At 41.1% G+C, this 26,872-nt stretch overlaps 2 protein-coding genes across 2 annotated transcripts; one reads left to right on the top strand and one right to left on the bottom strand.

Moving 5' to 3' along the window:
• Positions 1 to 5,254: 5,254 nt before the first annotated feature.
• On the top strand, positions 5,255 to 14,602 carry neto2b (neuropilin (NRP) and tolloid (TLL)-like 2b; the record flags this gene model as incomplete). Its single annotated transcript, XM_083762692.1, has 10 exons — positions 5,255 to 5,420; positions 6,148 to 6,396; positions 6,859 to 6,906; positions 7,746 to 7,873; positions 8,708 to 8,809; positions 9,283 to 9,409; positions 11,119 to 11,232; positions 12,331 to 12,461; positions 13,690 to 13,779; positions 14,132 to 14,602. The coding sequence occupies 10 exons, from the start codon at positions 5,255 to 5,257 to the stop codon at positions 14,600 to 14,602; spliced, it is 1,626 nt and encodes a 541-aa protein (XP_083618818.1).
• Positions 14,603 to 18,678: 4,076 nt separating this feature from the next.
• LOC310858090 (uncharacterized protein) lies at positions 18,679 to 26,285 on the bottom strand. Its single transcript, XM_083764148.1, has 12 exons — positions 26,159 to 26,285; positions 25,979 to 26,022; positions 24,976 to 25,039; positions 24,112 to 24,258; positions 22,451 to 22,552; positions 22,192 to 22,241; positions 21,943 to 22,071; positions 21,773 to 21,824; positions 21,597 to 21,668; positions 21,318 to 21,477; positions 20,873 to 20,955; positions 18,679 to 19,368 (listed from the first exon to the last, which is right to left on the bottom strand). The coding sequence occupies exons 1-12, from the start codon at positions 26,189 to 26,191 to the stop codon at positions 19,216 to 19,218; spliced, it is 1,089 nt and encodes a 362-aa protein (XP_083620274.1). The 5' UTR covers positions 26,192 to 26,285; the 3' UTR covers positions 18,679 to 19,215.
• Positions 26,286 to 26,872: the final 587 nt, after the last annotated feature.

Here is a 26,872-nt window from a genome sequence, read left to right as displayed (position 1 = left end):
CACATTATGATGTAATTTTCCCCTTCATTGTCAATGCGTTTACAAAACAAACATGATTAAAAATGTGTAAAGATGTTTCTAAATAGTTAAAAAATCACACCTGTGTGAAGTGAGGGGTGCTCTTATCATATATCATCATACATCTCATTCTGGTACAATATGCGTCCTCACTTTTCCATCTTCACTTTTCTGCCCTCACTTTAATCCTTGCTCAGCCAATCAAATCATCGCTATGAGGGCGATCAGCCAATCACAAGCTAATGTTTGTTTACACAAACCCAGAAAGCTGGGCATTGGAGGGGCTTGTAGATATGCTATATTTAAAGGGGGTTAAAGTGGGTAAAGTGACTGATGTCATATTAAAACTAGCTAATTTGGGCGGGGATCCTCTGGAAGCCCCCGAAGGACCCATGGAGCAACCATTGGTTCAGTCTAGTCTGTGACAAGCTGTATGTGAAATGAATGCTTAGTACAGTGCACAAGAATGCAACATAAGATCCTCAAGCTCCCTGTTCAATAATACATTCATTCTGATCAGAATGTCTCAGACCTTCTCTCTGTTTTACTTAACCACAGTGTGCAATTTATTTTTCTCCTTGGCTGCAATTCCCGACACAGCCAGTACTATAGTAGTAGTAACTAACGATCAACTCATATTGGGAACATTGAGTTCTTATCAGAAAATAGTACCCCATTTCATCAGCCTCCTGTGCAGAGTTACAAAGTGGATTGCACACAGGCAACCAGCGCAAAATGAGAACAGTAAGTAAAGCATTACTGCCTCAGTGCATAGCAGAAAACACAGAGCAACACAAGGGGAATTCATTCCACAATAATCACTGAAGCCTTTCTCTTCATATCACCAAATCGTACGTTACAACGCATTGCTTCTGAGATTGAAAAAATGAAATAAAAAAGCTTTCCCCACTTGTTTGGGTTACAAGTTCAACAGTACATGCCCCAAGCCCCCCAACCTACAAAAGGTGATGACGCTTTCAATGTCTCTTTCAGTGGTTTTTGAATTCCAAAGAGTGCCTTTCACATCCCTTACCTATCCTTCTATGCTTTTTGAATCCCAAACCAAGCTCTTTTGTCCCCCTGATTTCCTCAAGAGATGGCAGACAGTTTGGTTACCATGGAAACAGGTGTGTGTGTGTGTGTGCATAGTCATAGCATTTGCTACCTCCATTTTTGTGCATACGTGTATGTATGAGTGCATGTATATATTATTACAGATATAGGACAAGAGTAACACATTGTCAGAGTTGCCAGTGGGTATCACATGTGTGAGTGTACTGTAGGCCTATGTGTGCTGATAAGGAACCGTATTCTCAGGAATTATTGAGGAGCATTTGCTGATACTTTCTTATTGTAATTCAAATCCCACAGGGCAGACAAAGCTACTGTATCACCAATCCCTCCCATTCCCAACAGACTCTGGTAATGTTTCTGTGATGTGACATTTTCACTTTAATCAATCATGGGCTATATTTATTTTAGTCACAAATTAATTTATAAAAGGAGTTTGTGACTTGTGCCTCGTCAAAACAAAGAACATTTATTTAAATAACTATTCCAGCAGTGAAGTCTGTGTTCATTCTCTTGCACTCCTTACGTGACCTTATAGGCCCAAACCTCACCAATGCAACTGCCATTGGGGATAATGGTTTCATTTCAAGAAGAAATTAAACCACCACAGAAATACAAGGGGCTTGCTGGATGCATGGGCCAACCCTTGTATTTCTGCCAGAAGCAGCTGAGGGCTGATTTCACCGCTTGCACCATATCCACACGGCGGCCATTAAGTTAATGGCAGGGTGGCAACTAGTTGCAATTTACCATTGACGGTCCATATATGCAGACAAGTCCTGATCTCATTGTATTAAACGACCACCAACATGGCAGCTTTACGAAAAGCTTGAATTATGCAAAACAGGTGGTATGCAGGTCTGTTGAGTGCTTCCAAACTAGTCTCCAACACTTTATAGTAAATTGCAGTTAGTTGCCACCCTGGCTGGCGGCTGCCATTAACTTAATGGCAAGATGGCCGCCGTGTGCATTCGGTCTATATAGCCATCACAATCAGTTGAAGAGGAACTTAGCTGCTGCTGCTGCTGGATACAGTAGAAAAAAGTACCCATTAGAATACAAATCTCCATCCACTTTCTTCTTCCCAAGTTCCCCCTCTCTAGACCAAGAACAGAGGCAGCTCAGCAGGCTACGGTGCCAAATACCCAATTAATGCCGTTGATACACGCACCCACGCGCGCAAGATTATTGGACTACTAATCAGATACACGTGCGCACTGTGCTCTCCTCGCCACCCGCGCCAATGAACTGAGTCCAATCTATGTAAACCAGTAGGAGGCACACAGACGGACGGAGAGAGAGCTAGAGAGAGAGCCGCGGCAGATTGCGGGTTTGTGCTGCGGGGAGCAATTAAACTACACCAACCAGTATAAATATACCTATACCATGCGCATGGGCTAATGCATCTGAAGTTTATTTGGACTCGCTCTGTCGACCCATCATGAGGTCTAATATGGACATCACCAGAGGGAAAAGTTGCCATTGTCACTCCGCCGTGCCCGTGCGCCATGGTTATGGACTATGGATGTATTTGGCACCGTGTTTTATAAATGCATCGTCTTTTTTATACCACGAGACAAGAGTGTAGGCTGCAGCTTCGAAACTTTTGACGTCTGAATCGATTTCCTGCGGAGAGGAAAGAGGATGCATATAGGTGGGTTTAAATGGTTGTGCTTTCAAATATTGTGTTGTTATTTGTTAAATGACTGTAGGTCTATGTAAGCTTTATGTAGCCAATGTTTCAGAGGATGAGAGACAACTTCAAGTTTGTATACTAATTAAAACGTGTTAATGTTAATGTAAATGTTAACTATATTTTACCTATTTGCATGTCGACCGTAACGAGAGAGAGAGAGAGAGAATCTGTAGTGCAAGTTGCAACCCATTTGCAAGCTATATAAGGCACTGCGCATGATTGCCAATGGGTCAATACCAATTTGTTAATCTGGATATTAACAAAGACTGCAGAGTGAACAAAACCAAAATATTTTATTCGGCTTTTGTGTGAGAAATCTGAACTCCACGCACGGTGCATCCTATAAGGCAAAGAAAAATGTAGGCTATGCCAAGGACAAATCTGACAGCTCTTTTTAAGGCTGGCTGGGTCTTTTTAAGGCTGCTGCTGCCTGGGGAAGCTGGAAACTCGGTGCTGAAGTGACAGCTCCCGTTTAACCCACCCTCCACTCCACCCAGTTGACAAAATGTGCAGGTGGCTATAAATAGCACATAATGGCTGCTAAAAAGTTTAGTTGTCTTGAGGCGTAAAGGGCTTTGGAACACAGAGGTTAAATATATGAATAGAACACTAATGGACACTAATAGTAGGCCTACCTCATACATGAGTTTGTTGACATGGTGGCTTAACATCACCACAACATGCAGGCTTGTCAAGAGATAGACTTGACTATCAATGCTTTTCCATTCAGTAGCCTATGCCTAAAAAAAGGCTCTCACATATTTTGTTTTCAGTGTTAATTACACTAGGGTCTGCAACTTCTCAATGAAAGCAGGAGACCGCATGCACCTCCAATCACTGCAGGTATACTAAATTAGTTATATTAACATACTGACCACAGACCATATAGGAATACAGACTCAAGATAACTGCTGTTGCTGAGGACCCAAGAACGTGCAGTGTTGTGTGAATTTGATCGCATGAGTGAATGAGAGAGGGCTGTCAGCCTGTCACAATTATACATTAACCACATTTGAATTGTCAAACATATCCTTTTGGCATAGAAACTTCTTTATTTTTTTCTGCCTTGATCTCCTTGCCCCCTCGACTTCCCTTTCTTTTTTTCTTGGAAAAAGGACACTACCTGCATGGAACTATCATGCACAAAAAACTATTTCACCCACTTTTTTTCACTTGTAACACTGTGATGTGACAAAGTTGATTCTGATTCAGATGATTCTGAACATTGGAACTTTGATCAAAAATCTAAATTAAATTTCAGATTGCCTTTTATATAGGCTTCATAATAAAGAAAGTACAGTGCAGTTATATGACATAACTTAAATATACAAAGAAATGACTGACATTTAATTCGTTGTGATAATTATGATGATTATGCTAAATGTATCTAAAATTTTTGTGATTAGACGATTATGTAATTATGTAATAATTGTGACAAGCCTATGGGAGAGAGAAAGAGAGAGACCAGTCACAAAATACTGAACTCCTTCCTATGTCTTTCATTCCTGTTGTTGTTATACCTTCATGCACTCATGGGTTTCTCAACTTTCTCACTGAACTCCCTTTTTCCCTTTAGCTTGGATCTTTTTCTTATTCTTCAGGGAGGGCTTTGCATTTGCTCAGTGGACTAAAGGTGAGTTTGGCCTTATTACAGTTTGACACAGTTCGGTATGACTAGTGCTAGCTTTGCAGACGCCAATGTTCTGGGTACAGTTTAGGTTTACATTTATGCAATGTTGAATGTTTAATCAACAATCTGTTGACTGTTTTATGGCCCGGAATACAGAGAACAAATAAATGATTGATTAACTTTGCAACCACTTGTGATGAAGGTATAAAACACTGTTCCGCCCACACAGAATCCCTGCATTGTTTTATTCTCAGCATGTAATTGTGACAGTGTCAGTTTTAATTGTGTGTGTGTGTGTGGGGGGGGGGGCAGCATTCTTGAAGACTCATACCCTGAGTTGTCTAGATTTGAACCCATGACCTTGTGTCCCAAAGGTGGGAGCCCTACCTACTGAGCTAGAGCTATCCGGACACAATCAGTTGTTGTATTGTTAACATCAAAATCATTCAAGAAGGCAATAAGCAAATATACTTTGAGTACCAACGCATAAGTACTCAAACAGATCTACATGTGTAACACCCGGGATTTGAACTCGGGCCTCCCGTGTCCAACATTTTAACCACTATATAGACCAAAGGGATATCCCTCTGGACCGGGGGAGATATTAGACTTTTGAGGCCATCAGGCAGAGACTCTGAGCCACTCTGCTACACTCACCTCCCTTTTGACCTCCTCCCACAGGGAAAGCCGATCCGGGTCACGGCACAAATGTAATGCCTTGGATTTGAACTCGGGCCTCCCGCGTGAAAGTCCAACATCTTAACCAGTAGACCAAAGGGATATCCCTCTGGATCGGGGGAGATATTAGTAATTATTTGTAACTGGGTTGACTGTCCATAATGCTTGTAGAGGCCAAGCAGAATGCAGGGGCATCACTGAAAGCTGTTCAGCCTACTCCTCGATACTGTGGGAGTTGGGTACGGAATACGGATGGAGGGGTCTTCAGCTCCCCGAACTACCCAAATATATATCCTCCCAACGAGGACTGTTTGTACATACTGGAAGGTAACACACACACACACACACACACACACACACAGTACTGTAGCACACACTCACGTAACTTGCATCTAAAATCCTTGCTTGCCTCCCTATCCTTTGGATAAGCCTATTTAGCATTTGGTTAACACCAAGATAGTAGCACAGCAGCACAAACACTCATGCAGGCACACAGCACTGAATTAATGTTTGTTCTTGTTGCACTGAATCCTGTAGCCTACATGAAAGTCTACACAGAACTTAACCCTTATGATTTCACTGTGAACTATGTACGACAACTGCAGCCTCTAAAACTTGAAGCAATCATTGGAGAAATAGTCTGTGCTTGTGCATGATTTATGGCCGAAGCCGTGACATCATGTAGGCTGTTATGGTACTTTAAGCCTAATTTATAATTTGACTTAGAAGGTAAGACAAGGGGTCTTTGAAGTTCTTAATGGTTCAGAAACATGTGTGTATGTATTCATCTGTTTAGTAAAATCTGCAGTGTTTCTTCAACTCTGAAAGTATAAAGCTCTACCCAAATGGACCCGGACATGAATGGTCAACTTTGTGGATCCAAATGGACCCAAATTTAGGTCCAAATTTAGGTCCACCTAGGTTACCCTTAACAGTGATGCAGAAATTAACTAATACCATGTTTTACTGTCACTCACCGAAGAATACTGATTTGTACAGAATTTGAGTTGGTCAGCCATCATTTGTATTTCTCCATCCTACGCCCATCGGCCAGCTCTGCCCCGTCAGAGGATAGAGCTGCTGTTTGACGAGACCTTCTACATCGAGGCGTCCTTTGAGTGTCGATTCGACCACATCGAGGTGCGCGACGGCCCCTTCAGCTTCTCGCCACTCATCAACCGCTTCTGTGGCTCGTCCAGCCCGGGCCTGGTACTCTCCAGCGGGCGTTATATGTGGATCCATTTCTACAGTGATGAAGAGCTGGAAGGGACCGGCTTCCAAGTCCAGTACAGCTTCACCCCAGGTACTATATTGCCGAATGTTGACACACAGTTTTTGACCTTTTTTATATATAGACAGTACATTGTTTGACCACCAAAGTCAGACTGCACTACTTTAGCATAATACCCAATTCACCTTATTCCCAATAACCACTTAAAACCTATATAATTTGTTTATCGGAGTCCGCAGGGGTTATTTCTCTCTAAACCAAATATATTTGGCAAAAATAGCAGATCTAAATGATCTGATATTTTTGCAGAATGTTCGCCCCCAGAATACGCTAGGGTTCACCTCACGTGGCTAATTCAGGATGTTTTGTTTTCTTCAATTGTTATTTCTTGTGCAGCAGTTCCCATTTGTGTGAAAAGGAAGTTAATATTAATATAATTCATTTGATTGGAAGAGTGCTATTATGATGAATAGCTTTTTATTGCTGACAGTGATGCAGCTTGTTGTTTTTTTCCTGTATACATTACCCCTCCAGATCCTGAGTTTCATCTGCATGCAGGAGGACTGCTGAACCCAATCCCAGGTGTTGTAACTACAGAGCTCAGCACACTTTCACACTCCTGTGTCTTTATAAATTAGCTTGTGTCTCAAACAGAGTGCAGTGTGTCTCAAACGGGTCGCAGCTGCGTATTAGCCACATCCCTTCAAAAGGCCTGCAGCATTCTTTGTGTGCTGCACACCGTAAAATCCTTGGTGTTCATTTAACCCTGGGGGTCCATTTGGTTACAATTGTACACTCTTGTACACAAACTGGGGATTTTACTGTGCAGTTCATTTACTGTGCCAAGTCATGAAGTTCGTCATGAACTCTAATCTTTTTTTACCTTCATAATTTATTAATTACAATAACGAAACCCACTAAAATGTTACTTTTCGAATACACACTCCAAATAATGTATGAGTCAATTGGCGCGGACAGCTGTGGCTCAGGAGGTAGATCAGATTAAAAAGAAGACTTATTTTTAATCTGCTCTGAAGAAGGCTGTTGTCGAAACGCGTCTGCGTTATTCTCAATAAAATATGAGAAATTGCATCTGAGCCAGTCTTGCATTTTGACTGAGTGCCGCTTTTTCCACTTTGGTGGCTAATGAGTTAAGTTGTATTTATAGCTGAGCACCCACTGCCTTAACCAATGGCAGTATCCAGAGGAAGTGCACCTGCTTTTCTTTCTTTTAGTGAATTTACTGTCTGCACAGAATTGTGGGATATCCTAATAGAGAAAGATAAATCAGCCAGCTCTCTCTCTCTCTCCCCCCTTCTGTTTTATGTGTATTGTGTGTGGGTGTGTATGTGTACGTTTATCTGGATAAATGGTAAATGCGTGTGTTTGTGTGTGCGTGCGTGCGCATATGCGTGCATCAGACTGTCAGTTTCAGTTGTCAGGGACTGATGGACTGATCCACTCCAGTCAGGTTGAGGAGGAGACCAAAATCAGTCCAGACCAGGCTGTAGACTGCATTTGGACCATCCGTGCCCCGACTAACAACAGGGTAGAGCTTGGTTACACACACTGCACCGCCACACAAGCCTCTCCTTCCATATAGCCTACCAATAGAGGGTATTCGCATGCATAAAGTGAGTGGCAAATCGAGTGGCAAAGTGAGTTTAACGTTGTTTAATGCAATCAGATAGGACTTTTCTGTTTGTATGTATGAGCTGTCAAGGCCAGAAAGTAGTTTTTTGCCCTCAGTTCCTGCATAACTGGGTATGATATGATGTCATGCGCATACCCTCTATTAAGTGTAAGAGTGTGCCACAGTCCCGACTTTGACTCTAATCATGAGTCACTTTCGCTTTGTCACACACGCTTCTTTTTTGTGACATGACTAGGACTGCATCTATTGATCATCTTCTTAGTCATTATTGCATTGGTTGCTTTTTCAATTAATCGAATAATCAAGAAGCGAGTTTTGAAAATCGGTTAAATCACTTTGATTATCTGATGTAATGAGCTGTGATATACTCTACTTTTGAGGGGAGTTGGTGCAGACATTATTAGATGCCTGCAGTACAAATTACAATACATAAATACTGTAGTGTAGTATACCAATGGCACTTATGGCAGACAAATCCTGTTCTACAAGATTTGAATCACCTGACCTTTGCTTCCTGTCAGGATCACTTTCTCAAAATAAAACGAATCGTAAAACAGTAATTTTATTGCAATATTTAAGCAGTTTCTACTTTGGTGGGATGGCTCTGTTCTGGGATTCCCCAGGGTACTATACAGGTCTTAAGTGGGTTTTTTTTAATGGAACCTCCTTCTTGATGCAAATGAAGTTACACAGCTGTAAATTACATTTTTCCTCATTGTTCAACCAAAGATCTACCTGCGGTTCTTGGAGTACCAGATGGAGAACTCCAACGAATGCAAGAAAAACTTTGTGGCTGTTTATGATGGCAGTAATGCCATTGAAGATCTGAAGGTAAGACTCACATCAGGCCGTGGTGTGAAAAGAGCCTCTTTGATACTCTTTGAAACCACAGCTTTACCTTCTCTGCTATACAAACTAATATATCCTTTCCATATTGGTTCTCAAAAATAGCACATATACATTTCATGCTTGTACATCTGCCATTTTTGAAAATGTTTGTTTTCTTGGGGGTCCCTGACTGGCACAAAACACTTTCAGGGGTCCATTTCGGGGTCCATGACACAAAAACTGATTTCGAAGGCATTTCTAGAATCAGCCTCAGGTCTTAATGGGTATAAATAAACAAAGTGAAGAGTGTGGAAAAAGAATTGCCCAACAAGCGGAATTTAGTTTTTATCACTGATACAGTGAAATAATAGTGTACAAGTTCAAGAAAATGTTCCAGTGGTCCCACTATAGGGCAAGAACTGAAGAGTCATTTGTTTTGTTTTGTCATTTTTAATTGGTATCTTGTTTTCATGCAGGCCAAGTTTTGCAGTACGGTTGCTAATGACGTCATGCTAGACAGCGGTGTGGGGGTAGTGAGGATGTGGGCCGACGAAACCAGCCGTCTCAGCCGCTTCCGCGCGCTCTTCACTGCTTTCCAAGAGCGTGAGTTTGTTCTCTTTTAATTTGAACCCTTTCAAAAATATTTTATGAGGTTGATGAAGTAACCTGACTCTGCCAGATGGGGGCGGTATTGGGTAACCATGTTCCCCAACACAGCAACCATCTGGCCATGTTGGCCATGTTTTAAGATAATGATAATGATAATGAAGGTTGTGTTTGGCATCTTCATTTATTAAGCCATAAAATAATGGCTTTTGGATGCATTTTCGGAGTGGCTTGGATTCCCCAGTAAAAATATGTCCCTTTTTTATTGGGGTAGGACTGGAAAGACAGGAAAGAAGGTGACAGAAAATAACATGCAACACATAATATTCCAAAGTGGGAATTCAACCCAGGACATTGTGGTTATATGGTTGGCATAGATAAAATAAGAACTTTATTGTTTTTACACAAAAGCAACGAAATTAAGTTTAGAGCTCCACAGGCATATACACCAACAATAAATAAAACCCCAAAAGAAAGAAACCCCACAGATAAATAATAATAAAGTGCAAGTGCAATGTGCTGTGTGCAATGTGCAATGTCCAGTTCTTGTAGACATTTAGGAAGGGTGGGGGACGGGTAATGAGTGGCTGGGGCATCATTTAGCAGCCTGACAGCCTGTGGATAGAGGCTGTTGGTCAGTCTGCTGGTCCTGGACCTAATGGACCGGTACCTCCTACCAGAGGGCAGTAGTATGAAGAGATGGTGTGCAGGGTGGAACTGGTCCTGGAGGATGTTACTTGTGCGTCGGCAGCGGGAGGTAAAGACAGTGGAGATCTCCTGGAGACTAAACCCGATGATCCTCCCTGCAGCCTTAACCACTATGTGGAGGGCTTCCTTCTCTGCCCTGGTGCAGCTAGAAAACCACACCAGTAGACCGTAGGTGAGCACACACTCTACTGCGCAGTGGTAGAAGTTGACCATCAGTTGCCGGGAGAGTTTTGCCCATCCAAGTTTAGGTAGAAGAGACGTTGCTGTGCTTTCTTCACAGCCGTTGGTTGTCCAGGACAAGTTGTCTGCCACAGTCACACCTAGGAACTTGTCTGAAAGTGGTGAGTGGCTGAGACATCCAGTCCTGCGAAAGTCGATGATCATTTCCTTGTTCTTTGATGTATTGAGAACCAAGTTATGATCACCGCACCATGCGGTTATTAACTGGTTTAGCAAGGACTCTCCTTATTTTATCCTTAATGCTATTTTCCCCATTCACAGACTCTCCATGTGCTTGGATACTTGATTTGAAACCAATTGGTTTCCATTCCAATCATAGCAGCACCCTCCTATGGTTGTTATATTGTACTACAGTTTATTCAGACAGACTGCAGCTGCACATCCCGTAGAAAATAAATCCTCTGTACAGGAAGGTTTGTACAAAATATATATTTTATTTTGTGGTGGAGCATTAATGTAGTACAACTCTATGACTATCTATATTATTTGCTACCCCTATACAGACTATAACAACTCTGGAACAGTGGAATATTGATAAATTGCATTTGTGAACAAGGCTTCTTATTAATATTATATTGTTACTATTGACATGTTTTGCTTTTATTGATGTGAAGCACTTTGTGACTATGATGTCTGTGAAATGTGCTCTAATAAAATACTCACTTACTTACATACTTACCGTACTTCTACAGGCTTTGGTTGAAGTGTCTGAACTTATACTGCATATTCATACAAAATTTGTCTATGTTTTCTTTTAGCACCCTGTGCAGGAAATGCATTCTTTTGCCATAGCAACATGTGCATCAACACTTCTCTGGTATGTAATGGACTTCAAAACTGTGTGTTTCCCTGGGATGAAAGCAATTGTAAAGGTAAATGTAATTTGCTGTCTCTTCTATTAAACCTTCTTTAATCTCAACCTAATTCAATAAAATGCAGCTGTAGTTAACTGTAGTACAATTCAACTTTAACTTTATTGTCACAAGTGCACACTGCACAGCATCTAAATTATGTTAATTCTCTGCACACCGTTTTGCCTACAACATCCTGGCAAATGGTATGCAATAAATACATCTCTTCGTATTGTCTTTTGTGTGGTACTACTGTACTACATCATAAAAGCAAGGTCTTAGCTCTTTGCTGCCTGTATAGACTGATCATCATGGCTTAAATCAGTCATGTATTTCATCTACTTTTTATGATGGAGACACAAGGACAGGACACTGCTACTTTCAAAGTAATTTAGGTAGCTTCATTTGCGCTATAATTTATTGGTGGAACTTGCAAGACCCTGTCATGTTTTGGCTGCTCAAGCCCTCAATGATGAATAGAAGGCCAGGACAGACATCATATAGATATCATACCACACCACACAGTAATTAACGACTTGTAGAACGCACATGGACAAACGGGAATTGCCCTAGCTATTGACTCTGCATTGACTTTGAGTGAAGAGAATTTCAACAAAGGAACAGGATTAACCAATATCCCAGCATATCATAATAGTTTAGGTTACATACATGATAACCTCACAGAGACATCAAAGTTGTCGCTGTTACGTCTTGAGAGATAGTTATAAGTAAAGGTATTTACACTGTATTTATTTCTTTGTGGCTTTCGCCTTTATTTTATATTTTTTATAGAGGGACAGACAGTAGGCTGACAGGAAATGGGGAGAGAGATGGGGGGGGTGACATGCAGTGAGGGCCGTCGGGATCGGGAGTCACGGCACACTGCCAGACTTGGGCTACCGGCCAGGGTGCCTGGACCGCTGAGCCACGGCCAAGGCCATATTTACACTGTATTCACACCATAACATTTTTTTTCAAAGTTTCACTTGGCTCCGAAAATGGCCGATCTACAATAACAAGTTTGCATAAGCTCATACCTTGTGATCGTGCAATGAAGTATAAATTGGGCTTATCTCTCTCTATCTTTCTATTTGTTTTCCTGCTCACAATAACGTATAGAAAGGAAAGGCAACGGCATTTTCTCCCAGATCTCACAGACTCAACAGACCATCATCTGTGCCTCTACTGGGATCGTTGTGCTGCTGCTCCTCATCTCCATTGTGGTGCAGGTCAAGCAGCCACGCAAGAAGGTCAGCTCAACTCAAATTAAATGATTGCAGTCCAAAGAGATGAAAAGAATATATCGAATTTCAAATTAATTTACTGTATTTACCATTTTAATTATTGTTAATTGTTTTTAATTCATGCACTAGACTATTACAGAATTGAAATGGCACCTCCTGCCTCTTTTTCTATGACACTAGGTAGACCAACTGTTGAGTGCTTACAAAGTGCAGTGCCATCATGGCATTGAATTCAATTTCCTCTGTCTTACTTTCATTTTCTCGCTTTCTCACATCATTGATGTGGTTCACACTGGCAATGGCAGTCACCTGTTTTGTGTGTGTTTTGTTATTATTTTCTACTATTATGGTTTGTGTGTATGAATTCAATTGTAATTTGAAATAAGAGAAAATCTGCTAAGGCATTTCAAATCAAAATTTTAGGTCAGTGCCAAACAACAGGAACAATGAAGAGGCTCTGCTCCAGTGAAATGTTTACAAATGTTGTTTGTAAATGTGGATCACTTTTACTGCCATTTGTAGAACGGTTAAAAGTCTTAAATTCTACCTTAATACTGGCCTTCTGTTAAAACAGAAGACTCCCAATCTTGTTTTTTATTATACTAGACCTGTACGTGCCTGTCGGCCACCGGCCTACTTGAGAACGATGCAACTTAGGAACCTAATAATACCCGTTGTCAACTTGTCATAGCACCCATTTTAACTATCTGTCTTTGTCCCTTTTGTGCCCATACTGTATATGGAGATCTCTGTATCTGTCTGTCTGCCTGTGCCTGTCTGCCTGTGCCTGAAGAGTGCAAACTGTGGAAAGTGTACTGGTTAAGTAATCAATTTGCAGGTGTGGGGTTGCCATGGCAATTAATTGGCTGAGGCAGAGGCTGGGAATTGCACAGGTGAGGGGACTTAGGCTGATTAGGCCCACTGGCAGAGCCTGAGCAGAGCCTTTTGTGGTGGTTCTGGAGAACCGTGGGTCCGACCAACTCGATACCGGGCACTGCACTCCCTGCCGGGGTGTGGAACGCGTGTGTCCAATGTGAAGTCGGTGGGGCAAACAGTTCTCGAGTTACGTGCATTACCGTACACACACACACACACACACACACACACAGACACGCAGAGACGTGGCACATTTATAGTAGGATTTAGTTTTTTCATTATTATTTACACGAAACCTCTTTTTTTTTTTTTAAGATCCAGTTGTGTCAGTAAAGTGTCTTAAAATCCTGTTTCCAAGGTGTTGGTGTGTAAGAACCTGTACAACCCGGCTGACTTACAGGAAGTGTTTGACCCTCCTCACTATGAACTCTTCACTCTCAGAGACAAGGTGGGTGTGATTCGACCTAAAGACTGCATGTAATGATGATGGTAAAGCAGCATTAATTTAGTTAAAATGCGTAATAAAACTGTACTACTAGTCGGTAGAGCTCTCGCCTTTGGACCAAAAGTGCATGGGTTTGATCCCAGGCACCGCCAACTCAGCGAATGAGTAGCATGGCTTGGTGCAGTAAGTCGTGCGGGAAGTACTGGGAGCTGATGGTAGGTGTGGCGCTCCACCTCAGCAATCCATCTCCCAGGGGTCTAGCGCATTGTAACGGGGATATACTCCCGCGTGTTATCGGCTGATACAGACAATAAGCCACTCCCGACCTACTTCTTCTTCTCCCCCACTTTGAAAGGAGCTGTCCGGGGACCCCGGGGAGCTATCGGAGGAGCTACAGGCCCTCAGGAAGTCCTCCATGACCTCCTGCTGCATCCGTGAGCACCACTGTGGCTCCCAGGCCTCCATTAACTCCACCGAGTCCAGTCGAGGTGTACCTGCTGCTGCTGCGGCTGCCCCGGGCATGGGATCCATGGAGCTGACCCCACTCAGGGGTGATTACGTGCAAGGTGCCTCTAGTCCTCCCATCCGAGGTCTGAACAGGAGCGTGCAAAAGAAGAGCTGGCCCAATCTGAAACTGGGGCGCAAGGAGGGAGATCCAGGAATGGAGGATAGGGGACTGTGCTTGCAGGATAGGGTGATGGAGGAAGAAGAAGAGGAGGAGAAGGAGAAGGAGAAGGGGAGGTATGACGTCTATATTGGTAGGCCCGGGAGTAGGAGAGGGCACTGTGAGATGGCTCAACAAAGATCCTTGTCCATGGATTTCTGAAAGGAGAGGACCCCAGGAGGAACAGAGGGAGCATGCAGTATAAAGCCACGTGGAAACCTTGCTTATGATCAAACTAACGCTTACTCTAGATTTGTCCCAGAGTTTTGGTGAAGAATAATGGATTATTACCCAGATCGGGATGCCATTTGTTGAGTGAAAGGAAAGGATAGGAAGCACAAAGAAGACATTATGTACAACGTCTTAACTTCTCAGATAATATAGTATATAAATATAGTATATAGTATACTATATATATATATATAATATATAATATATATATATATATATATATAGTATACTATTATATATACTATATAGTAGTATATGGAGAGAGACGCTGTGGATAAATGATGGCACGGCTGCACAACGCAAACAGCTGGCAATAGATTTACCATCATGATGCTAAGACATGTGCCCAAATGTTTTGTTAAATCCAATCCATCTGTTGTGTTCTCGCTGCATCTAGTGCATACTACTGTGGGAAAAAAGTAATATTTGCTCTTTTGTTTTTATATTTTGTGAAATATCATTTATTGCAAAGCAGGACAATTTGCTTTCAGAATGTTCCTCCTTGTTGCTCCAAAAGGGTTTAAATGTTTGCATTAACCCTGTAACACCCAGCGTTTTAAGAGTGTGTGAGGGGATCAACAGTAAAACACGTTCTTAAAAATGTAAAGATTTCTTTGCATTATTGCTTCTGTTTGGAGTCAGAATTACTGTAAATGCCCTTTGGTAATTCACTCGCTTCTCTAAAAGGTGTGTCTGTCTGGTGGTAGGAATGTTACATAGACAGGAGGTCATTCACCCTCCAGCCTAGAGACCAGATCAGGACGTGTGTTATATTTCCGGGTGGACAAAGTGTCCAGAACATTAGCTTTGTCTAATTTGTCAATGTGGATAGGATACTTACGAAAATAATTATGTTTCTAATAGTGAATAACAATATCATTGTTTTCTTTACGCCATCAGTATCAGCAGTTATGCAGTTATGATGTGCCCCGAACACTTTCAACCTTTCATGCCCTATTTTTTGGATGTCATTCTTGGAGATCTAATTCATTTGACAAATTGATAAAATATTGGTCAAAATCTTTAAGCGGTGGTCTAGGACTTGGGACTGGTATATATTGTATACTCGGTCGCGCTCTAATAATTTGACCTAAAAAGTACAAGTGACATTGTAAAGTTCCTATGTTTTACACGAGTTAGATTATAAAGCACCATATCTGCCATTCTCTAGTGTGCTATCAGTATGTTATCTGCTGTGTTCACATTGACACAGTATTGTGTTCAACTTGCCCTAATGATTGCATAACTACTGTAGTTTCTGAAACCCCAGAGGAAATTTAATTCAAGTCGCAGTAAGGTATGTCAGGAATGACATTTGGGAAACCCAGCCATTAACTGTATTTCATACATCACATTCAGACAGGTACTGACCATACGATGAACTGATAATTTATGTTCAATGTGATTTATCTGACACAAACGGGAACATACACATATCGCTTCACTGAGTGCATTGTTAAGAACTAGGTCAGTGACGTATCTCACACACCTGCCGTACTCTCTGGTATTTGACCAGGTTTAATATTCCAAACATGCAAAATCTAGGTTTCTCAAACAGTGAGGTTAGGTAATATATGGTTCTTTCCTCTAGCCAAAGAAATGCTGCTTAAGTAGCCTCTGTAAATACTAATATGGGTATATCACAAAATAAGTATTGGAATTAAAATGCTAAATTGGACTTTAAAGTTAATCTAATAGAATATACATGTAGGCCTATGCTGAGAGTTGTCATTTGCATCTCATAACGGATACATTGCTTATGATGTAATGTTTCTTTTTTTTACATCTCGGACTCGCCTACGTGATGAACTGGTAAGATATGATTGAATTTGTTCCAAACTGATAAAACTAGTATGAAACTAAATTGTCATGTGATAGGGCAGGGACTGGAAAGAGGGATAGCTTGTCTTATGATACTAGCTTCCCAGGTGGAGACAGTGAACAGTGTGTGAAGGCTGGTTCTATCTTCACCTAATCTAAATTATAATTTAGCTAATGATAGACAAGACAAAAACAATCACTAAAGCAACTTACTACTGTATGTCAATGCTGGGACACAGAATCACTTAAATGTATCTTGAAAAATATATGAAAAGATTATTCCTCTCTTTATTTCAAGGCCCAGCTTTATTTGAACGGGTATCGCACCATGAGTCAGAGCGCGGTGGTCACAAAGAAAAGTTAAAAAAGGCCCAGATTTAGAAATTACCTCCTTCCACAAAAACATAAATGGGTCTTATCATTCTTTGAGACACACACGGCCTGTGTATTTCGGGCCGTGGCCAAATCTGCCATTATTAGGGACTCTGCACCATTGGAATTGCATTACGGAAGCTACATTTTATGTTTTTTCTTTGTCCTACAGCAACACTATGGTCAAAGTATTGTAGTGTCGGGGAACTGCAAAAACAGCAGCAACATCTATCTATAAATGCATCAAGTCTCTGTTTGTCTGTGTGTAATCCACATAACTCGAGAACCGTTCGCCCCACCGACTTCAATCGACATACGCGTGCCACACCACCGCAGGGTGTGCAGTGGCCGGTGTCGAGTCAGTCAGAACCATGGCTGCCCATGGTCCATATATGGAGCTGGCCTGTTCTGACATCATTCTGACATCTGCATATACTCCATATTTGGGCATGCCTGAAAAAGAACCCCATATATGGGCATAAAAGGGTCAGACATAATAAGAAACCGGAGAGAAGAGCAACACTCATTTCGGGGTGCTAACTTTTGTTTAAATACCAAGCTAACTTGGCACGAGCCCTTCAAAGTAGTCGGCTGACATTCATAAACTGAAAAGTCGATAAAACAACAGTTGAAATGAAACTAACGACGAAAACTAGGAATTTTCAACAAAGACCCTGACTTTTGACGACTTCTGCACACTGGCTCCCATTGTTTTCAACTGACAGTTTAGCCCTATTTCAAAATGGAACAGACCACGTGGCACATCCTGAATGAAAAGTCCCAAAGTCATGCATGTGTAGGCAAAATAATAGAGCATCTAGTGCCTGTGGCTGTGTGTACATTCTTTAGTCTATAATCGGATCCCCATTAGCTTCAGCTGCCGCGGTCACATAAAACATCATAACTACATAAAACAACATACAGTATTCATATAAACTGACACTCGTCACACTATTAAAATGCCAATGATATGTGTGTGACGATGCATACAGTAGGTATGTATGTGACGATAGACGCCTGCATGACCTCAGTTTTATAAGAGTATTTTTTATGACATGTTAATGAGTCATAAACTCATGACTCGTACAGGCTGTTCTGTGTCCTTTCTGTCATGACTCTGCACTCTCTCCTTACATAATGAAAGTTTCAGATTTAATTAAAATGACCAGCATGGCAGTGAGTCATCCTGGCCTTGAAAGTTCAAGTCAAGGATGAGATGCATGTTTAATTTATGTGACAATTATAATTAAACATTTAAATGTGACAATTATGCCAAATCCCTATAAACTCTTGCATAACAGTGTTGCTTTACGTCATTTAACAGAACAAGGTAACAATGCGTCATGGATGGTGCAACATGTTGTTGATTGTTCTTCAAACGACGATGACGGATCAATACGTTTGTGAAAAGCAGTTATTTATTAATAAATAATATATAACAAAAACATAATATAACAGACAAACAATCATACAATACTGGTACAAAAAAGTTCAATACAATCAACATCACAAATGCAGTCAGGAAGACACTTTTCACTTATACACCCACAAAATTAATTTGGCTATCATTTTGGTAAGCCGTGTGTGTCCTTTCTTCATCCCTTTTGCTTCTTTCCACTCCTCCAGTGAGAACAGAAAGTTTTCCGTGAATATAGACATGCAGTGTCAACGTTATAGTCCCACAGTTAGAGTTTACTAGACCTGTACGTGCCCGTCGGCCACCGGCCTACTTGAGAACGATGCAACTTGGGAACCTAATAATACCCGTTGTCACCTTGTCATAGCACCCATTTTAACTATCTGTCTCATGTCTGTGTCCCTTTTGTGCCCATACTGTAGCCTATATGGAGATCTCTGTATCTGTCTGTCTGGCTGTCTGTCTGTCTGTCTGCCTGTGCCTGAAGAGTGAAAACTGACTGTGAAAAGTGTACTGGTTAAGTAATCCATTTTCAGGTGTGGGGTTGCCATGGCAATCAATTGGCTGAGGCAGAGGCTGGTAATTGCACAGGTGAGGGGACTTAGGCTGAATAGGCCCACTGGCAGAGCCTGAGCAGAGCCTTTTGTGGTGGTTCTGGAGAACCTTGGGTCCTACCGACTCGATTCCGGGCACTGCACTCCCTGCGGCGGTGTGGAACGCGTGTGTTGAACGTGAAGTCGGTGGGGCAAACGGTTCTCGAGTTACGTGCATTACAACCATACGCACGCAGAGACGTGGCGCATTTATAGTACAATATTGGCGTGGCATGGGTGTTTTTTTCTCCTTGAGCCCCATCGTGTCCTTGGAGCTACATAGGACGAGTGCAATACTGTATGTCCCAATGTCTTTAGGTGTTTAGAGGGGTCACAAATCATCATGTAGTCGTCAGGCGCAGGGATTCTTCATAGAAGGGCTGGCGGTCGTGGACCAGGGGTGTGCTCTCTCCCAGAACAGCCTCCGTGAAGTTGTCTCGACTCCATGCGTAAACGATGCTGTTCAGAAAGCCATGCAAAGACATGAACGCCGCCTGAAACACACCAAAAACAGAAACTTAATCGAAAGAAATTATCTTTTGTTCGCTTTTTCCCTTTTCTATAACCCTAACCCTTTGGCCTTTGTTTACAGTAGGCCTATATATGTTCTTAACTAGAGGTTCACGCGCCTTTGGTGCGCTACTATGCGCACATCTAGCTTCAAGAATACTGTGCTCACATCTAGTTTCAAGAATACTGCGCTCACATCTAGCTTTAAGAATACTGTGCTCACATCTAGTTTCAAGAATACTGCGCTCACATCTAGCTTTAAGAATACTGTGCTCACATCTAGTTTCAAGAATACTGTGCTCACATCTAGTTTCAAGAATACTGCGCTCACATCTAGCTTTAAGAATACTGCGCTCACATCTAGCTTCAAGAATACTGTGCTCACATCTAGTTTCAAGAATACTGCGCTCACATCTAGCTTTAAGAATACTGTGCTCACATCTAGTTTTAAGAATACTGCTCTCACATCTAGTTTTAAAGGTTTTATGACATTCATTTTCATTTATTTTTCTTTTTCTTTTTTCTTTTAGGTTTTATGACCTCAATTACACCCAAAAAACCTGAACTTTGAACATTCAGTGGATTTTCTGTGGTCTGAAGTTTTCTTTGGGGTTTGGAAGCCTTTTGAGCTACAATGAAAACAGGCAACACAGTGAAAACAGTGACATCTGCTGGCAAATCCCATTGACATATATGGGATTTGCAGTAAGTGATGTCACTTACTGCCGGCAAATCAGAGCACCTGTTTGAGCCAGAAAACCCCAGATCACAGAAAATCTACTGAATGTTAAAAGTTCATGTTTTTTGGGTGCAATTGAGATTATTAAACCTAAAAAAAATAAGAACAATTCCAAAACCTTTTTTTAAATGTCACAATCCCTTTAAGAATACTGTGCTCACATCTAGCTTCAAGAATACTGCGCTCACATCTAGTTTTAAGAATACTGTGCTCACATTTAGCTTCAAGAATACTGCGCTCACATCTAGCTTCAAGAATCATTTTTTTTTAAACAAGAAAAAGGAGACGAGTTCCTGTTTCTGGGACATTTTTAAAGGCTGTTTTCTCGGAATATAGGCTGCATCCGTGACTGAACAGAATGTGGACGTTCTGGGATCATTTCTGATGTTATTGCAAGGTTACAATATTAACGTTTCTGAAGAGAAATAGACTTTTAAGACGGACCGAGTGAGTAATGGTGGCTTTCAGAAACTGAAGCAGGCATAATGTACATACTATTTGCAAAATTAAAGTAAATAAAAGAATGCGAGCACATAGAAGGTGGTGAAAGCAGTCTATGTTGGTGCCAGAGCACAGATCAATGGCGTGCGAGGGGTGTGGAGGCGTGTGGAGTGCCGTCACGTGTAACAGAACTGGTAGAATGCAAACTGGCACACATTTTTCCGCACGTCTCAAATGTGTATTTATAGATGGCAAAGTTCTCACAGTGCATGTGTGTGTGAAATGGGTGAAATGTTGTTCACAACTACCTGTATGACGTAAAAGACAAAGAGGATCCATTGTTGAACTTTGACCCATGCCGTAAGGTTAGACATAACAATAAGGACAAGTACTGTAAGGAGAGAGGAACATACGTAAGACATTTCTTCTTGACACAAAGGATCACCTACCGTATACTGTATACCCCATGTTCATTTCATATAAAAAAGTACTTCCAACTTGAGATCACTACCAGCCAAAGAGAAATATCGGTTAGCCCATAATGTTAAGTAGGCCTATTAAATGTGCCCGGGCCTATGTTTTCCATGTTTCAAAATACACAATAGCCTAAAGTATAGTATGTATACTGTAAATGTACTAACTGCACTTCCAATTTCCAAAACATGTTATGTTTCGGTCATTTTGTGTACATTTTGAAATATACTAACTATATTCAAAGTCTATTGGCGTGTGTTTGCTGTACTTAGTTTTTACCTGGTGCCCAACATATGATGATTACTGCCACCATTTTACGGGCTGTGGAGAACAGGGATCTCAGTCTCCTTCTAGAGCGTCCGTCCCCCTCCACAGGAAAATATCCTTCCTGTTCATGTGTGTATCTGTGATACCAACTGCTAACCTTATAGTAAATGACCTGTAACAAGGGCACATGGGAAAGAAATTTAAATGTACACCTTTTAGCACGCACAGTTGTATAACTGGTATCCTTAATCGCAAATATTTGTGAATTGCTAATGTGAATTCATTACTTACTGAGCAGTACATCAACACTGGTATCACAGCCAGGAAGAGAAAAATATTGACAAATATGTCATGCCATGTCTCCTAAAAACCAAAACGTGACATTTAAGTCATATGGAAGTTTTTTAATTGCAATATTGTATTTGCTTGTTGAAAGGTGCAGCAGCCTGTTGTAACATGGTACTCACATTAAGTTGGCAGGGATCCAGATGATGCCAGCTGTGCAAGAACAGAATACAGCTGGGGAGGCAAGCAGATAATCAAAAGCGTCACAAACCAAATCATATTTTTTTTATAATTCACTCCACAATAACTTCTTAAAAGAATGACTACACGTCAAAACAAAATGCATATTCACCGGCTGTTGCAGTATTCGCTTATTTCGTCAGTTCTGTTTTCTGCCACAATTTGTAGTGGTGGAAACAGCTGCGCCGCATGCACGACATTTGTAAACACATATGTGATGTACAATGTAATGGGTATAAGCCTGCGTTTGATAAAAGGGCAGAGAGAGAGTGTGAGTGTGACAGAAGCAGAAATATAGAGTTCACTCTTTTAGATGACATTTTCATGGGGGTGTAACTGTACCAACTATGGAATTACTTACCACACAAAGGCATACACAGGTACAGCTAATGTTCTCATCCGACACTGGGCCTGAAAGCCAAGACAGAAAGCAGGTGGAGAGTATGTTAAAGAGGGAGGAAGGGGTTTGTTCATGTATTAAGTATCATTTACAATATAGTATGTATCTGTTAATTTCTGTCAAATTGATTCTCAGTTTATCGCTGGAGAGGTTAAAAAACTTTAACCTAATCTAATGGTATAGCAATAAAAGAGTTGGCAACACATGTGTGCATTCTGACCTCGTCCCGCACATTTTCTCCCTGTGTTCTCCATCCACCCATTGGACCCATGGATTTCCATGCATAAACTACCACCAGCAGAAATGAAACAAAGTAAAATGTCTGGAACAGAAAAAGAGCGTGTGCGCGCGCGTGCACACACACACACACACACACACACACACACACACACACACACACACACACACACACACACACACACACACACACACACACCACATCAGTTGCATAACAACCCATGCAATAAATCACGCATAGTCGAAGTGAAATGTCTGGTAGGCCTACTGAGAGCATTATGATTCAAATACATGATACAGGCACGTACAGTAGTATGTTGACCAACTCGTTTGCATGGAGCAAAGAACCCATATTTATTATTAGTATTTCCATTCAGTATATGCCAAAATAAGCTGTAAAGAAAATAATGTCCACCATCCATGCAGTTGCTTTGATGTCAGTAGTTATGAAAATCAGTATCAGCCTATTGAAAACAGCTGCTCATTATATCTTTTTCAGTTCGCCTATAGCTTTAACAGAGGTAGAGAGATGGTGGCCATAGCCATCCATGGTACATAGAGGATCCTGCCTCATATGTACATATTTTATTTGTAGATTTTAGTCCAGTATTTAATACGGCACAGCCACATTTGTTTATATATAACATCAAATAAATGTTAAAAGCTTTATTATACAGTATAATTTATATACCATAATTATTTAAATATAAAATATATACACTGTATACTGAATGAAATGCTTCTGATTCTGAGACTTTTATCTTCCAAACATAAACACTCAACATGGGAATGAGATAACGTTATCTCCACACATGGCCTTTGTGATAACTGACACATGTTTCACTGCTTTGAACGAAAGAACCCAGTGTTCTTGTTTTACCTCTATAAAACACCTATTATGTTTTATAGAGGTAAAACGAAAGAACCCAGTGTTCTTTCGTTTTACCTCTATAAAACATCTATTATGTTTTATAGAGGTAAAACGAAAGAACACTGGGTTTTTTCGTTTTTATTGATAAACGGACACAGACATTCTCTGCTCTACAAGGATTTAGTTAAGGAACTAGTAACTAATTGAAAAGAAATTTGAGATGAGATTCTTTTCTTTTTCACTATGCAATCACACAATTGCATTTTATAAGACAGTGATAGTCCACTGGTTTGTTACTGGGACCCAAACATTTCACACAGTTCACTGCTTTATAATTTGTTGCACAGCAGAGCATAAAGTTGAGGTTTGACCATGTGAGGTAAACCCAAGTTTGAGTCCAACTCACGTCATGTCTTGCATGTATCTCCTGGGCTTCCTGCTCTCCTTCCTGCTCTCTTGAAAAGAAGCAGCTTGGACTCCTCATGCATTGAAGGAAGCATGAGGTCAGTCCGTTGCTCTCCCCAAGTTGGCAGAGGGAGTAGATCCCAGGATTACATCGATTTTTTGAAGAAAAAAGTTAAAGAAAAAACACGTCCACCTCACAAGGGGCCGTGTTTCTTCTTTAATTCATTTATTTTCCTTTTTTTGTTTATTTGCGACACTTCTTGTTGTGCCCCGTGTTTGCTGTCCTGGTCCATTGGTTTGGAAACAGAAACACTGACCTTTGAAAATATATATAATATAATATAAAATGATGAGAATCTGTGGCTCACCAATGACAGAGGCAGGGCATGTTGACAGATGCCTTTACTGTTGATGGATAGCCAGGACTGGCCAGCTATTATGTTCATAGCACTGGTGAACATCAGGATGAGGCCAGCCAGAAGGTCTGCCAGGGCCAACTGGACTAGGGGCAGTACCTACACACGCACGCACGCACGCAGCATGCACACACACAGTTTAAGTTGATTTTGCAATGGTAAAAATAGCAGTATAGGACAAGATAAGCAAAAGCTTCATACTCCTTTTCGAACAATTACTGTTATTTTATTGGAATTCAAGGGCGTCATTTGGAGCACCAGGGGATGACAATTTAAATTCAGTTATTTTATGCATATTGTCCCCAACTTTTGCAGATGAATCTGATTTCATCACAATCGATGCCTCTCCATCTACATGTAACGTGTTTAAGATAAGCATTTCATTGTATGCAACCATTAATTCATTAACCACCTTCAACGTGGCATCGTTTGGAAATGTTATTATAGGCGAACATTCTTTTTCTCCCCAAACAAATAGCAAACATATCCCAACGGCAACGCTCTCAATGCGTCGCCAAGCATAATTTGGAAATTACACCTATGTTGGAATTGATTATTAAGAGCATACCTCCACAGAGCAAGCACTGAGTAAACTGAGTTATCAAATACTATACAGGCTTTTAAAAGGAATGTTCTGATTAGTGTTTTCTATGAATATGCACACACAAGTGCACGCACGCACGCACACACACACACACACACACACACACACACACACACACACACACACTACACACACACACACACACACACACACACACACACACACACACACACACGCAAACACTGCATATGCAGTTATGCACCCTCAATCACCTGTTGTTGCAGATGCCTCCATCTTGCTATTGAAACCACCAGGACAGAGGAGCTCCCAATCAAACTGCAATTCAATATAAGTGTCATTAATATGAAATACTAGACTCTCTGGTGTCAAACTATATAAATATGCACATGGGGAAAACAAGGTAAATTATACACACACACGGCAGATTTTTCAGATAAGAAATTATAAGAATTCTTTCCTTTGCCCTGATAAACACGTGACTTCAGTTTAAGAAACTGGTAGTAGCCATCTTCACTGAGCTGAGGTGAAACACTATACCCATGTACCTGTCAAAATACTTCTTTAATGTCAACTAGTCCACGATCACAACACCAGAAGGAGTTCCACAAACCACATTCAACCCAGATTCGGCTCAAACATGGGTTTAAATTAATTTCGCTCCTATGCCACTACAATGTTGAACGCCCTATCAACAGTCGTTAAGAAATGGACTAGACTCCTTCAAAACCGCTCTCAAAGAGCACCTACAGGCGTCTGCAATTCGAAACCGGCCCCTGTAAAAAAGTAAAATTCCCCCACATGGTTTCCCTCTTTTTCTACCTGGGTATATGATCTATTATTTTATTTGCAGAGAAGTGTATATTTGTATGTCTTTAAATGAATGAATTTAGATGAATTGAAAATGGAGGACCCTTATGTAAACAATTAAGTCTTAGTGCTAAGTTGCGTTTTCTGTAGCCTACTTTCGTTGAACTGCACCCATTCTACAAACTATTAATAAAATGTTCAATCAATCAATCAAATAATCTCATGGGTGACAGACAGTAGACATCATTCCACATGATGTCTGCGCAGGTGTGCGCGAACACCTGTTCTATACAATTACATGCTGCAGGCATGTGACATATGTCACATACTGTTCCACAGGGTTCACATTGACAAATAACTGACTTTTATGTTACAGAGAACATAACCGGCATTTCAGCATACATGTACAGATTGAACAAGTTTATAAAATGTGGAAGCATATATTACCTTGGACTAAGAGACACTAAGTATACAGTAGAGAGAGCACGGATCTGCAATAGAAAATGTAGCAAGTTTAAGAAATGCATTGTCTATCTTCTAGCATTATCGTGTTATTATGTCCTATTGATTATTGATGATACATGAAAAGATTTGGGTGAATATATTGTACAACAGTGTGTTGCCTACCTGATCGCTACTCAGTGTGCCGTTAATATCCATGGTGAATATCCAACAATGGTCAACAACGTGGTATAAACTTATGCTGGGTCTTAGTGTGGGCAGAGTGGCCAGTGTCCACCTGCGCCCACCTTCATAAAACTGTCTTATTACCAGAGCACACCCTCTTCTAAAATCTGCACCTTGGACCTGAAATGACGTCACATGCCAAGTCTATAGCCTAGGTGTAAAGCCTTTGCTCCACCTGTTTGGTGTGTGTGTGTGTGTGTGTGTGTGTGTGTGTGTGTGTGTGTGTGCGTGCGTGTTGGACTTTTTAAAATCTGTGTGGGGTAGGATTTACCCTGATTTACCTGAATGTAAAATCCTGAAATGAACTTGTAGGTCTGCTATTTTTTTTTAATCGTTAAAATGTGCCTCAAATCTTTCAGAAAATTGTCATGATTTAGAACAGGCCTAAATGGGTTAACAACTTTTGAAACAGATGCTTTTAATGGGTTAACACGTCAGCCAAAAACCGTCCACCCAGCATAACAGAGCCACCAGACCTGTTCGCTGTGAGGGTGAAACCTTTGTGCCTGTTCTTGGTTGTCTCGTGTTGTATGTACAGTATGCTCTACAGCCAGTACAGTGGTTCCCAAACACTGGGTCGAGACCCATTTTGATGATTCACGACACGAGCAATGTACATTTGTCTGTGGGCATGGTGGATATACTGTATATTGG

The sequence above is a fragment of the Protomyctophum parallelum genome, assembly GCF_964188405.1.
Source record: "Protomyctophum parallelum genome assembly, chromosome: 4".
NCBI classification, from domain to species: domain Eukaryota; kingdom Metazoa; phylum Chordata; class Actinopteri; order Myctophiformes; family Myctophidae; genus Protomyctophum; species Protomyctophum parallelum.
Note: the sequence above shows the minus strand (reverse complement) of the source record. Positions and strands in the feature narration are given on the sequence as shown.